The sequence below is a fragment of the Cavia porcellus genome, unplaced genomic scaffold, assembly GCF_034190915.1.
Source record: "Cavia porcellus strain 051 isolate PalLab524CR breed Dunkin Hartley unplaced genomic scaffold, mCavPor4.1 scaffold_29, whole genome shotgun sequence".
NCBI classification, from domain to species: Eukaryota; Metazoa; Chordata; class Mammalia; order Rodentia; family Caviidae; genus Cavia; species Cavia porcellus.
The window spans coordinates 6,272,651-6,288,304 of NW_026947512.1; the positions used below are offsets into that span (position 1 = coordinate 6,272,651).

General features: G+C 47.4%; 1 protein-coding gene across 2 annotated transcripts in view; it reads right to left on the minus strand.

Moving 5' to 3' along the window:
• The window catches only part of Qsox1 (quiescin sulfhydryl oxidase 1), a 33,484-nt gene extending 18,228 nt beyond the window's left edge, over positions 1-15,256 (minus strand). The window contains 2 exon segments of one of the 2 annotated variants that reach the window (NM_001173008.2): positions 5,386-5,486; positions 14,759-15,047. In NM_001173008.2, coding sequence (NP_001166479.1) covers positions 5,386-5,486; positions 14,759-15,026 — 369 coding nt within the window. In that variant the 5' untranslated portion in view covers positions 15,027-15,047. 2 annotated transcript variants of the gene reach the window in all.
• Positions 15,257-15,654: the final 398 nt, after the last annotated feature.

Sequence of the window (15,654 nt, forward strand, 5' to 3'; positions counted from 1 at the left end):
ACAGAGAAATGGCCCATTTCCTTGTTTCAGCAAAGCAAGTGATATTTCAGTTCAGCTCCTCTCTGTCATCTCATCTTCTAGCAAGAGTTACATAAGGGAATGGCCCAGACTCTGTACCCATAGAGTACCCACATCCCAGCCTGATTTTCAGGGACCTTCCATTCCTGGGTTCCCTCCTTCCCTGTGAACATGAGCCTCTGACCAACAAGTCTCGTCCTTTGTACCCCGACGCCATGACACACAGTTCTGCCCACGTAAGTCGCTGGCTTTCCCCTTCCCCTGCCCATGATGGCTTGCCCACGCCCTTCCACTGTCACAGCATGGAAATCCTCCTCCTACTTGAAGTTCTCTGTGATGAGCAAGGAAAGATCTCAGTGAATCTGGGCCCTTCACTATGCCCAGTCCCTCACTGTCTCCCAGGTAGCAGGAAGCTATGTTCTGTGAGTCCAGTGCTAGGTACCCAATATACACTGCCTCAATAGCTGCTGCTGGACGGGCTGCCTAAGCTGCCCTACCATACAGAAGCTACCAGGTAGCCCCACAGGGAAATCAGAAGGAAGAAAGCTAATGTACACTAAACTTCAAACACCAATGCCTCAGCACTTTCATAGGTAAGATCTCATTTCACACTCAGCAAAAATTCTAGTAGGGAGATATCATCATTCCATTTTCACAGATAGGGAAACTGAGGCCCAAGGCTGCAATATTTTTTTAAAGAAACAGTTGAGTATTTCTTTTTTTTGCATAAGAGCTTTATACCTGTGTTTAACAAGCAAGCCCAGTATTAACACCATTAGACTCTGGCCTGCTTTTGCAAGCCATCATTTTAGAAATCAAGTAAACAAGAAATCAAATGTCTCTCACTCAAAATGTTCACTTGAAAGAACTGCAAATTTTTCAGCGAAAGCCTTAAAGATGACCTCATAAACTCGGCTTTAAATTGCACCAGTTAAATTAGGTCAAATTTAAGAACTCAAATGAAGTTGTCTAATCAGAACGCATTACTTTTAAGACATTAGCCCATCTTCTCCCAGAACCTATTTAAGAAATACTTACCAAAGTCAGCCTAAAAAATTAGGCCTTGCATAGAGATGAATCAGATTTGTTCCTGTACAACCAGGTTGCATACAAGTAGCATCAATTAGTTCTACATTAACTCTAGAACTGACAAGGACCAAGCTCTGAACAGAAAAGCTCTAAGAAATAGATTCTTAACTACAGAAGTCACAAATTTCAAAAGTGTGAAAAAATCACTATAAAGTTTTGAGATATATTTTATGTCCAATGAAATACTTCCTGTAAAAATTATACACTTTTTTACATGCAAACACAAGTTGCTTTTGTTTTAAAATATGAGACTATTCCATATTCCTAACTACTGTTGGCCTATTCTTCAAAGAATACACTGGGGAAAGTGAATTATAGAGGAAAAGCTACCCTTCACACATTGTTCTACAATAATGAGGCCTGTGGTCAGAGTTCAATTCCTTGTAGTTTAAATCTATTTTACATACATCATTAGCATTGTTAGTGCTTCTCTTTTAACACTAGACAACTGATGATTTGGTGGGCATATTTAATGACTTCTCTTGACTAGCTGGCTATTAGTCACTCTTCTAGTTCCACACAAAGAAATCAGGTCTCTTTATCCTATCATCTTCACTAAATCTGGAAGTCTATCATGGTCTCCCCAGTTTGCTTGTTACTGAAATTGCATTTTGCTTCTTTCAGAATGTGACTCTCAAAAAGAACTATTTTTCCCATTACCGGTAGCCAAAATTCTGTTTTCTGGCCACTTTGAAGTTGCTGCTCGGACAGCTTCAAGCCCAGTTCCATAAATACTTTGATTTCACAGAGCTGTATTGTTTTGATACCTGGAATTAACAGCCAACTACTACACTTACAAGGCGATCTTATTAGATATGTCAAACCAGTTTCTCCTCCACCCGGAAAAGCCAGTAGCATGTTTCTGGTGCTGCCTTCTAGATCCTCTACATGGAAAAACTCCACAAACCCATCCCAGCTTGTTTGGTTAGCCAGTCCCGTTTGTCTGTATGGGAATATCCGTGATATTTTCTACTAATGGTTTAATATAGCTTTCTTGGTTTATGTCCTTCAAGTGTTTGGCCACAAACGTACCATGAGAAATGGGAGTCACAATCCTGTCCCTGTTTGTTATGCTGTAACTGAAAACATCAACCATCTGGCATGGTAAGGATTTGACATCATCTTCATTTTTGATGTCCAGTTTCCAAAGCATGCCTGAGAAAGCCATCTTGTGGTTGCACTACACATAGTCCCTGACCCTTCTTGCTGGCAGCCCTGGCCCTGGCCCCTAGCCCCTGCCCCCTGCCCCCTGCCTAGCAGATTCTGGTCCTTGGGCCAGTAGCCTGCTCCTGGCAAGTACTTTGAGATCATCTCCAGAGACCTCAGCTCATCTTCCTCTGTTGCCACCAGGGGCAGCATGGAAGGCAGCAAGCCTGTCAGCAATGGGACTCCCCACACTGGCTGGGCAAAGCACTGTTAAGTAACTTTCCAAGTCATACACAGTACACAGTGGAGGATTAATGAATTCCTCAGAATCTTACAAAGGGAAAACTTGTCCACTCTCTGCAGCACTGCTATTCCATGCAATCTTTACTCAAGCCAAGCCTTTGGCCACAAAGGGTCCCAGTGCACTGCCTACTGAGGGGTGTGGTTATGGTCCTACGAGAATACAAGCCTACCTGACCACAGAAATATGGCCTCTAGGTTCCCAAACATCAGCTAGAACATGCTGCAAACTCACCCCTTCTTTCCTGTACTTTTGCTTCCTTCCAGCAGTTCCAGAATGATGAATACCTAATACAGCCAGTTCTGGTCCCCAGGGGACAGTAGACAGTATAACAGGGCTACCTGACAGCAGGCCTGCCTGGCTGCCAGCCTCTAGGGTCTACTCTGCTTTCTATGGAGCCCACAGGTGCCCAAAGGTGCAAAGCTCTCAGTGAGCTAGAATCTCTGAAAATCTGGAATCTATTTGAGCAGCACCTTAAAAAACATTAAAAGCAACCTACTAGTGAGCTGTGCAATCAACTTAGTGAATCAGAGCCAGCATTTTTTTAAAAACAGAAAATAGTATGTAATGCACTTGGTAAAAAAATAAAAAATGAAAATTTTGTTTTAAATGATAAATACAAACCAACTTTAGGCTTACTATATAACATGTGTATTTTTCATCATGAGTCACTGTAAGAAAACATTAGAAAGCCTTACTGTAGAGATTGACGCACAGCCTGATCCCACTTGGCTATGGCCTTGAGTCCTGAGGACAAGGTCCTGAGCACTTCTGCCCAGCCATACTGAGTTGTAGGTTCCTAAGAGTAGGGAAGGAAGGCTTTGCCAAATGGGGTCACAGCGCTGGTCTCTAGAAAGCTTAGGAAATGAACAGCTGGCTACTGGACTGGCCCAGCCAGGTGCTACCTGACTAAAAGCAGGGAAGGTAAGACGACCAGTTTACTGGCCCTCCCAACCCTTCCCGCAGCCAGCTGAGCAGGTAAGGAGGTGACTAATCACTTGAAGCATCCAGGAGATGTGTGCTGCGTGACCTGGGTAGGTGCTGAGGAGCCTTAGCCTTGTGATTTCCTGGATTGCCTCCTTTATACCCACTGGGCCCAGCCACTTCTACACAGAACATAAAGCCCATATGTCAGGCCTTCAGCAGCCAGAGAGGATTCTTGATTGGCCACTGTACTGACACTAGTCTCTCCACAAAGGATAGGCGTGGCTGGACCTGTGTACAAGCCTTATTGGGAGAAAAACTACTGAATCAGCCTGTGATGGCTCCTGTTGCCAAACTGGTGTTTCTACCACTGCCCACTCAGGGCTGCTTATACAGTCTCACCACTACAGAGGCCCTGGGAGTATTTTTAGTTGCAGCAGAGGATAGGGCAGTGTCCTTGCCAACGAGGGCCATGCCTGATAAACAGTCTCCACTGTTGCCTCTGATGGGGAAGTAGCTGCTGGCTTGCTACACTGTTCCCTAGGTCAACCTTGCCCTAAACGGTAACAATTTAGGAAGGGACCTCTCTCGGGCTAAAAAACCTGAGTCCAGCAAGATTCCCCTGGGCTTGAGGAACAGAAAGGTTGCCTGGAGCTACAGCAAGACATTCTGTAGTGCCTGAGGCTTTGCTTTCCAAATGAACACTCTTGGGGTAATGAGTACCAACTTATGGATCTGCTCGTAACTTGAGGTCCTTGAGCTCAGAGATCACATTCTAGGGACAATATTTGGCATTTCAGTGATCAAATGTATTCCCTGATTATTCTTTTTTTTTTTTTTTTTTTTGTCTTTTTCCTTTTTTATTGGTACCGGGGATCTAACTCACGACCATACACTTGCAAAGCAGGCACTTATGCCGCTGAGCTAAATCCCCAGCCCCGTTTCCTGATTATTCTTAATGGCTACAGAAGAAACTGCTTTTCTAGATGCTGGTGTGTGCACGGGGAGGGGAGGGGGTTTGCATGATTTATAGCTGGAGGCAGGAAGAGAGAGATATGGATTGGGCTTCGCTAATTTGGAAGCCTAACTGGATCAGAGAGCCAGGCTTGAGTCCTGGGAGGGCCCTTGCCAACACTGCGGCACCCTTGCTGTGCAGGGCATTCCATCTGAAAGGCCTGGAGGCTGTTCAGATATTAATTAATATCTGAAGAGTTGTTGGTGCTCTGTGGTGGGCAGGCTAGCAGGCAAAGCATCATCAGTGAGCCAGTGCTATCTTCTGCCACAGCTATGATGACAAATCCCTCGCTACCTTGAGGGTGATGCTACCCAAGACACTGGCAGTTTGACTACGGGCTGAGGCCACCTCTTCGGTTAAATTCCGAGCACATGTGGGTCAAAGCACTTGCCAGATGAGACTGAGGCTTGCCAGTGTCTCTGGGGTCCCTTTTTTGGGTATCAGTAGAGACCCCAGGAGTTGAATCGTGCTCACAGATAGGTCAGAGTCTGGGTCCTGGTTTTACAGAGTGAGGTCAGATTTCCAAGGCTGGGAGGTCATGAGTAAAAGATTAAAGAGGACCCCTGAAGCTGGGAGCACTCACCAGCTCACATGATCATCACTGTACAGCTCAACTCAGAGCAGCTAAAATCCACTCACTCCAACACCCCACACAGGGCCCTTTCCCCTATAAAGGGCAGACTTTTCCAAACCAAATAAACCTTTATTTTCTGCCTGCATCTCTAAAACAAGGGGAATAGTGCTCTGGAGACTGTGATTAAACAACTCAGGCCCTAAAGCACGGGGACTCCAAAGAGCTCAGCAGCCTGGGCAGATGCTAGGGAAGCACACAGCTGATAATACGCTCAGTCAGAACCTGTTAGCAGCCCCACTCCCCCTCAACGTTACACACCCTCACACTCGGGAAGCCAGCAATGTTGAAGTCTCTGCAGACTGCATTGTTGGTTTCGTCAGCACAATTCAAGGCGGCGAGGTTCAGTGCTGGTCTCCAGTCTGAAAGGACAAAACGCCCCGGGTAAGCAAGAGGAGCTGGCACTCCCTCCAGTGCTTGCCTCTCCCATGCAGCCTCTCTGCTACCAACTCCACAGTACCTGCCCCACAGCTCTTATGAGAAAAATCACTTTCCTCCCAAAGAGTCTCTGACTATTCCCCTTTAGTCTACATTTGGCCAGAGCCTCACAAGAGGAGGCTTGTGCTTAGAATACAGTTAAAAAGCACAAATAATGCAGTCTTGGTTTGTGTGTGTGTGTGTGTGTGTTTGTACTGGGAATGGGACTCACAACCTTGCACTTGGCAGGCAGGTGCTTGTGCAGCTGAGTTAAATCCCCAGCCCCTAACAATGCTGTCTTGTGACAGTATCTGTGTTCCCCTCGTACTCCAGTGGGTGGGGGTGATGGGCTGGAAGAGAAACGAAAGAAAAGCCTGGCCCACTGGGAAAAGCGCTGGGAAAATCCCTCTGTCCCTTCAGCCATCTAAGAGGCTGACGGGTTCGAGGGTGGAGAGCATGCCTCAGGACCCCTGGGATTCCCTGACAGACCCTAGGTGAGGGTTTTGGGGCCAGAGGTACCAGGTCAGGTATCAGCTGTTGAAGAACTCCCAGGAGAAAGCACGGGGAAGACAGGAACCACAGGAAAGGAAGCCCTGAGGCCAGAATCTACAAGATTAATCTTGTTCCTTTATTAGCCCCAAGCCATGAGGCCTCTCTTCCCTGAAACTTACTGGCAGAGAAAATAATGGCACAGGACAGGATCTGAGAAACAGAAAATGAACTCATACATCAGGCAGGTCTCCTGAGCTCTGATTCCAGGTCAAGTCTCCCTTGAGCATCCACCAAAGTTCTATTCTACACCAGGGCTGCTCAAACTGCAAGGTATACACACGAGGCCACACAAACTGTGAGATGGCTATGAATGTTGCAAAATTATGTGGCACAGACTTTTAAGAGCAGTCTTGTGGAATAAGACTTAGGCTCTGCAGGAAATTTAGTAAAGCCTTAACACTCAGCCCACGTGACATAGGACTGCAAGAGTGAGGACAGAAGAACTGGTGGACAGGTAAATGCTTTAAAAAGAACTTTAAAAAGAAGCCTTTAAATGAGAGGAGGCTCAGGTGGGAGGCTGGCAGCTAAGCTGGATGGTAACAAGCACCTGATAGCTTGCCCAGAAAAGTCATGGCTGCTCCGCTGCACACTGCAGCCACTGGCATCTGAAGTACATGAGCAAATAAAGCCTATTTGATTGCATAGTCCCAGCACAGACACCCCTGGCTCTAGTTCCAAGCTGGGGCCTGTGCCTGAGGCGGCCCTGAGTGGGATTATACCCAGCACTCATCAGGAACATCACACTAACAACTGAACAGCACCTCCAACAATCACGAGTTGTTGGAACCCACTCCTTATGACCCCTCTGAAGGTCTCAGAGCTCACAATAACATTTTATGCTCAGAGAAAGTATGTTACCTTCAATTTCACGAAACAAATAGAAACGCTCTCCCCTCCCCAGAGAAACCCTGAGCCACCCTTGAAGGAAAACAACTAAGCTGATCTTCCTGGGTTGACACTAGGTAGGAGTGGGTCTCAAGGCTGTGAGGAAGGCCTACGGCCACACCTACCTCCTCCTCCTCTCTCTCCTTTCTTACTGGCAGTCTGCTGTTGGCACTGTTTCTAGACTCTTGGCAGGAGGAAGTGAGCACGGGTAAGAGGGGGTTTAGAGGAAGGGAAGGCTGGGTAGAAACGTTTAGCAGAGAAAGAGATTAAGAGGCATTTGGCAGAGACAGGTGAGCCACAGCCCATCATACCATTTCCTCAGTCTCCGCAATGCACCACTTCACCAAACCCTTTTGGGGTGTTCTGACTTCCCTGGCACAAAGAGACAGTAGCTTAGGCTTAGTCATATAGCTGCGAGGTAGTTTTCAGCCTTTGAAAATTTTCATTTGCAAGCAGCCTGCCCAAAGGCAGGTGTGGACCGCGTCCCTCCCACCCTGACACAATTCTCTACCTTGTCCACTGTGGGCTTCCCTTAGTAGGGGCAGGGTCAGCATAGTCTGTGCACGTGGATCTGCTCAGCCCAAGTCCTGTCCACTCCCCTCTGAAGTCTCTTGTCCTCCCCTGGCCCTCATCTCACTGCCCCATCCTAGGGGGTTTTGGTATCTAATCTGGTTTCTTGACTCATTTCCCTTCTGAACTGTTCTCTGTTTCCAGTGAACTGGTGCAAGACTTCTATGGCAGATCTTCCTGGGATAATCAGACACATCTCATTCCCCTCCTTGTGAGTTTCTGATGCACCTCACCCTTCATTGGTCCCTCCAGCCACCAATCTCTTCTACCTGTAGAGCTGATAACTTACCCTCTACTCAATATTCTTTGATGCATTCCACGCCTTTTGAAGAAAAACCACAGCTATAAGGTGATTATCTGTTCTCTTTACACATCCAGCCTCCTCTACCAACCACTTCCCCACAAGGAATGCCAAGTCTTTTCCCCCTCTGAAAGTAGCGCTTACTCTCCCATGTCCAGGCCACTCCCCATCAAAAAGGGCCTCTCTGCAGCCCACACTAATTCAGTCTCCCTACAAACTCCCTCTGTCAGGTCCAGCTCAGTCTAAAGACTATTTTCTCTCAGAAGCGCTGCTCCTCAGCCCCAGGGCCAGGGTCCTACTCATGTTCTACCATACTGTGATCAGCTGCCCATCTTCCAGTGTCTCTTGGTCTTCGCACTGTCTAGCATCTCATTACCTCGTGTACACCAAGTGCTCAGTGAATGTTTACTGAACTACTTCTCTGAACCGGGCCAGCATTATCTGTTGGCAGCTCTGTGGTAGAACATGTTTTCTTTGACCTCAGCCTCAGTCTTTCCTCATGTTCAGGTGGCAGGTGCGGGTAAAGTCAATCACCTGTGCCAGCGTTCACTGTTTGTCCTTTATTTAAAGGACAAAGCAAGGTCACAAGAGAGAAGGGCTCCCCAGTGGCTGCCCAAGTCCAGGGTTTTCCCTGGATCACATACAAAAGTACCCCAAGTCCTTTTGGAACCCCCCACCCATGGGAGGACCAGGAGAGGGTGAAAAGCTCACCTCATGTCACTTGCTTTACTCTAAGCTTAGCAGGCATGCCGCTGAACTAAATCCCCAGCCCCAGGCCCAGCTATTCTTAACAAGTGTCATCTGACAATACAGAGGAGGGACAATGTGGTGGCCTTCCACCAGCAAGGTCCTTATGATAATGACATGCTAAGTGAGCAAGGACCCAAAGGCTTAAACTGTTCCTCCTTTCTCCAAGAGAACAGGCCATTGCCACGGAGGCGCAAAGTGTATAAACGGAGAGCAGGGAGGAGAGGACAGGAAGCCAACGTGCGCGAGCACCACGGCACACATCATCCATCATACTCCACACGACCACCTGGACACTACGTCTCCAACTCTGCAAAGGAAGACACAGACTAAGAAGCCTTTCAGCTTATGCAAGACCTACAGACTCAAAAACCCACTTTCTTCTCTCCATCTCACTGGAGTTAGGGTGTTACAGCTGAATTCATGCTCTTAGTTCCCATGATAGCCTTCCCCATCAGAGAACAGGGCAGAAAGTTTGGTCTTCTAATTAAATAGCATTCTTTCTAATTCACAGCAGTCAGCCAGCATAGTAGGCCAGTGCTTATTACAGAATGATGCTATCAGCAAATGTACTGGGTTTATTGTGTACTCAATATCTAGTTTAATGTTTCTAACATCTATGAGAAAGTAGGAAGGTATTTATCTCTAAACCTGCTTTCCTCACCTGTAAAACAGAGACAGATAACCATGCACTATTTTTAAGTTAACAGTGAATCAGAGATCTGAACCTAGGATTTGAACCTCTCATTCTCAAGAGGGCTTGGGCCAGAAGAAAAAGCATTGTATGGCTTCCCAACCAAGGCACGGGGACTGAGAGGAGGGAGCCAGTGGACAAAAAGAAAGGCGCTACCTAGGGGCTGTTGAGTCTCTTTATGCTTTGATCCCCTCTGCCCTATAAAATGGAACAGGGCATCTCCCTCCCTCACCTCAAAAGGAAATAGAATACAGGCTGGGCCAGTCAGATGCTGTGAAAGTCTTGCACAAAGACTGTTTCTCAGGACTATCAATATCAATACATTAATGAGCCCACTGGTTTAGACAGAGCTCCTGCACGAGGCCCAAAGACCAAACCAAAATGTTGACATTCCATGTCACCAAGCTGAAATTAACTTGTTATCTGACCTTCCAAGAAATCAAGAGAATAAACAAATCTCACAGTTTCAGCTGACATGATAAAGCCTCCTCTGTTTTAATGTTTATAAGGAAAATAACTTCAAAATGACTAATCTGTTTTTGTTCTCCTTTTCTGCTGTTTTCAGCCCTTTTCTGTCTGTAAAGCCATGCTCCTCTGCTCTGCTCATCAGAGTACTCACTCTACTGCAGACAGATGGTAACCAATTCTAGAATCATAAATAAAAGCCAATTAAGATATTTAAACGAAATTTGCCTTATCTGAGTGTCCTACTGGTAAAGCAAAGTTACACTTAACAGCTTCACTGTCTGGGTAACAAAGCCTTTCTGAAATGTCTAGAGACTTAATACTGCTGGAGAAAAATTCCTAGTGTTTACTGCCTTGTACTAACAATGGAGTAAGTGGAAAATGAAGAGGGGAACATGAGGAACAACAAAAGCCAGACTGATTGTAGAGTGATGGCTGAGGGGACACCGCCTTGTGGTGGGATTCTGCTGGCAGCCACATGGCACCACAAGTGGTGTCCCCTCCCCTACAGACAAGAGCAGGAAAGGCATGGGATCCAGAGTTAGACTTGCTCACTGTCACACCTGGGGGATGTACCATGAGCTCCATACAACTCCTTTCTGGAACTTACCTTTACCTGGGTAAGAACACCAGCACAGACGGCCTCAACTGTCCCTTTCACCTCTGACAACCATTCAGGCACTGGCTGGCAAACATCTCTCACAAGAAAATGGCTACAACGCCCCCACGTATGAAGCAAGCCTGGGTTTTAAGACAGAGCGCAGACTTACTCAAACCAAGAGCCAGGGAAATCTAGTGGTCCAGTGCCTAGACCCTGCCTGTTCTCAGCACCCAGCTTCCCACACAAGTCTCCAGGCACCCTCCTGACACAGTAGTGTATACCATTCCCAGCTAGTCAGTGCTACACTGTCACTACCATACCCCTTCCTTCCTCTCTCATGAAGGCCTCAAGGAAGTGAGGTCACAGGATGGACAAAATGCCTTACATACCCCACACTCATGGCTGACACCCCAGGTCTGAGTCAAGAGGAGCCACAACAACAGCAGAAGATTCTTTTGCTCACATTCTCACTAGGAATCCTGTAAAGCTCAGGTGGCCATGAATATTCAGTGGGCTCCTACCCTGTGCCAGGCTCTGTACAAGGCATCACAGAGATAAAAAGAGGAAACATCCTATGTGCTCTGAAAGAAAAGGCAGGCAAAACTGGTAACATTCACTGTCACACAAACATACATGCCTATGAATCTTATCTCCATGGCTCTGCACATGCTGTTTTCCCAGCTAGAATACACATTGTCCTCCACCACCTCTTTCCTGCCCAAGCTCTGAAGCATCAGAAAGAGCTGGACAAAAGAACATCCACCAGTCCCTGTGCAATCCTGAGCAAGCCTGTAAAAAAGTCAAAAGAAGATATTACCATAAAGGTGGTACATGCTTGTAATATTGGCTACTTGGGAGGCTGAGGCAGGAAGAGCATGTGTGGGGCCAGGCTGGGTAACTTAGCAAGACTCTGGCTCAGAACAGAAAAATAAAAAGGGCTGGGGATGAACCTCAGTGGTACAGTACCTCTCCATTCCACCCACAGTTCTAGAGTGTGTGTGTATGTGTGTGTGTGTGTGTGTGTGTGTGTGTGTGTGTGTGTGTGTGTGTATGGGAAGACAACACTCTGCTTCCTGGTTCAGAATTTGAGTACTGTAACATGCCGCTCTTGGCAGGATGTATTGCTCTTGCCAGTGGCTGACAGGAGCCACTTCATGTTGAATTTGAACCTCCATAACCCTAAGTTCTTTCCCTCTCTTTACTTCATTAAAAACCATCAACAACAACAAAATGAAGAAGAAGGCCTATGGTTTGGGCATTTTTTTAGGTAAACATTTTAATATATAATAATGGCATAGGAAGGGTCTCAGCAAAGTGCTGCCATTAGATAAGTGTGTAATAAATGCTTGCATAAAGGCCTTTGTGGTCATGTTAGCCCTCTGTGAGTGTTCCCTTCTGTGAATTCCTGCAATACAAAATACTGAACTACCCCTTTGCCCTTCTCAAACATGGGTTTCAGACTGTTGCCAATTCTCCTACTGTGTGTTTGTTCACTGCTCCAACTGCAATGTAAACAGTGATCTATGACTCAACAAATATTTGCTAGATGATCAGTCAGTGAATAGTAATGAAGTTCTCAAATGGATACAATAAATTTCCTAAACATGTCATGAGTCAATAGCAGCTGCTCTCCAATAGAAAGAGGGAAGCAAGTCCTCCAGAAACAAAAGCTCTACCCTAGGGCAGCAAACCCTTCAGAGAATCCATCACTCAGGTCAGGAGGAAATGAGCCCTGTCTAGCCAGATTAAAAGCCTGAATCCAGCTAGGCAGGATTGTAACCACCACCCTACACCTGGCTGCCCCATGACCTTCCATACTCTCCCTGTTCGTGCCCCAAAATACTTCTGTCATCAAGACAGCACATATGCCACACTGGCATAGCACAGAGGGGTATGAGAGCAGCTCACAACTGACTTTTAAATAAACCTCAGAACAGAGATGTGACGCGAGACCAATCCCAGCACCTAGCCGGGGCCCACTCCTTTGGATAGGATATTCCTCACTATAGGCCAACTCCAGATTTTGCCAGAACCCTTCCCTGACATGATCTTGTATATTGGACTGTCTCACTCCCATGTCTAGCTAACAGGAAACCCTCAGTTTCCAGAGAAATCTCCCACTTCCTGGTTCACTTTCACAAGCTTTTTTTTTTTTTTTCTTTTCTTTTTTTTAAAGACAGGGTGTTCCCAAGTAGTTCCGGCTGGCCTTGAACTCACAATGTAGCTAGAACGTGCAGTGCTCCTTTTCCTCAGCCTCCCAAGTGCTGGCCTTACAGGTATACATCACACTAGGCTTTACCTTCACAAACTTTGACGCTTCCATTTTCCTCAGAGATTTAATTTTGGTTGTACTTTTTAAGACAATCACTCCAAACACCAGGAAAAGACAAAGACATTTCCTTTTTGGAAATGACAAAACCAAAGCCAAAGCCATTTCCTTTTTGGAAATGACAACTCTCATCCAGGAGCAGGTTAAGTCAGTACCTGCATGTGAAACTCACAAGAAAATTCTGCAACAGGTCAAACATGAGTCAGCTAGAAGTTAATTTTCCTGCCCTCTCAAGACACAAAGTCTTCTAGAATGAGTCTATCTGCAGTTATTAAAGACTTCTTACAGCCTCAAAGTAAAAAACAATTGAGGGACTTTTATGATATTCAGGCCTGCCATGTCCCCCAAAATTACCTTTCTTTAGTGTTCTAGATCCATGATCCTCATTCTTCCTCCTTCCTCCCCTGACTTTATGTGTTGCCATCACTAAAATATTGTGAAGGGCTTCTCAGAGATGCTCATATAGGTGACAAGACCAGAGAGGCATATAGGCAAGTGTAAATCAGAGGTAAAAGGATTTATAAATTTTGGAAAAAAATCTTTTCCAGGGCCATATGGCTAAAAGATACACACTCCCGTTTAACTTAGCCACTTCAGTAATCAATTAGCTTGCTTCTTAGTGGGGAAAGGGAGACTGAGTTTGAAAATGACATCTACAGGTGTATTTATTACTGTAATTTATGAGCCCTGTCTAGTCAGATTACTAACAGCACAGATGAAGAACAATGGCTTTAGCTCTCCTTCCTCTAGAAAGCCTCTTCCCTAAGGTGTCCACAGTTATTCAATGACCATTTCAGGTCAAGATTCATCTCTGCTAGTACCCTAGCACCATCATTAGGAAGTGGCTCTATTCAGGGACAGCAAATCAGAAACAAATCACCATCATTGTGCCTCGCCCTCCCACTTTCTGGGTTAGGCAGATATGTGATACTACCAGGATCTTCAAATTGTAGAAGTGAAGTTATGATACAATATAGGTCTGATATACAGAGCTCAGTAAATTTATTACCATTATTACCATATTTCTTCAACTCTAAGTTTTCAGCCTTTTTTTTTTGTTTGTTTGTTTTTTGTTTTTTGTTATCGGTACCGGGGATCGAACTCACGACTGCGCACTTACAAGGCAGGCGCTTATGCCACTGAGCTAAATCCCCAGCCCCTATGCTTTCAGCTTTTAAACATTTTAACATTTCTGTATGCCAGCACACCTTAAAAATCTTTATACATTTAATGGTTTTCTTATCCTGTTATCTCGCTGGCTGTTACGCTCACAATTAACGGTGTCCTAAAATTAAGGAAATGTGGTCCTAGGCCAATGAATAGAACAAGAAACAAAAGCTGTAAAGCTGGCTTTGGTTAGGTCTCTGACCCCTAACCTAAAAGTCTGAAAGGGCCCACGGCCAAGGAGAAGAGAGATAAGGCCATGGCCCTGACTAGTGCTGAGGGCAGCAGGTCAGGTCGTCCTGCGAGACATGAAAAGAAGGTGCCAGAGAAGGCGCCCACCTCGAAGATGTAAGGAGTTAGGAAACCGATGAGGATGCTATGTAACTAGCCTAAGCAGAGGAGAAAGGTGGTCAGGGTGGCAGAGTGAGGGAAGGTCAGTTCCCTTTGCTTCCCAGCCCTGATCCACCGCATTTAAGTGTTTTTGTTTTTGGTCTTTTTTTTTTTTCATTTTTATCGGTACCAGGGATCGAACTCACGACTGCCTGCTTGCAAGGCAGGCGCTTATGCCGCTGAGCTAAATCCCCAGCCCCGATCCACCGCATTTAGGGAGTTTGGCAGGAAGGCGACACGGGTCCCTGGGCAAGAGGAAGGGCTGTTACAGGCTGGACTGGAGAAAGCCTCCATGTGTCAGAAGAACCAGAAGGGGCAAAAGGTAACTGGATTACAGATTAGGGCAGGAACATAATAGAGGATGAACGGGGCGAGCAGAGGTCTGGCATAGAGATGTGAGCCAAGAGGAAAAGGAAAACTGACTTGAGAGATGCGAAGATGGGGACCTGCGGCGCGGCAGGGATGAGAAAGCTGGGAGGGGGCCCGCCGGGAGGGCGAGGGGCAGCCCCGGCTTCTCACCCTTGATGTCCTTGGCAAGCGCCTTCCATGTCGGGGCGAAGGCTATACAGTGGCCACACCAGGAGGCGAAGAACTCCACGGCCCAGGCACTGGGGGAGTTGAGCACCGTGCTGCGCACCGTGTCAGCCTGCAGCAGCGTCAAGGGGTCGGAGGCCGAATACAGCGCCGCGAGCTGGGCCGCGCCGACGCCGGGGCCTCCGAGCAGCAGAGGCAGCAGCAGCAGGCGCAGCGGGGGCAGCCAGCCAGACCGGCGGCCGCAGCCCGTCATCCTTCGCAGCCGTGCGCGCCACAGCACACAAGTTCGTTACCAGACGGAGCCTGCGCCCGCGACCTCGGGCTTCCCTCCGCCCGCGAGGAGGAGCCAGGCGGCTCCGCCCCGGACCCCACGACTCCTCCTCGGGCACGGCCCGCCGGCTGGCCTTGGCCAGGAGCTAGCGCGCGCCCCCTTGGCTATCGGACCGCCGAGGCCTGGAAACGCTCTAGCCGGAGTCCGAGGAGGAAAATAAGCACCGCCCCGTCCCGAGAGCCCCGCCCACCCGACCGGAAGGCGTGGGGTCCGCGGAGCTAAGGCGCTGGGGAAGAGGTCATTTGGCCTCTCGCGGCCCCCGTATTAGACGAAAGCTCAGGCCTTCATAAGGAGCGGAGTATTTATAGCGTCGGGTCGGGGGTCCCTCCCATGCAGTGTGACGTTGCGAATTTGGAGTGCGTGGAAAAGAAGAGGGAGGGCAAAGGGGCGTTCAGTCCTCGAGTCCAAGACCGCCACGTTCCCACAGGAGGCAGATGCATCTGCCTTTTGGGGCTCCGAGAGAGTCATTATTTGAGGGTTTCCTAGTCACGGATAAGAAGCCACCTCCCCACGATGGGCTGGGCTGGATGGCCGCAGAACTGGGTTTCTT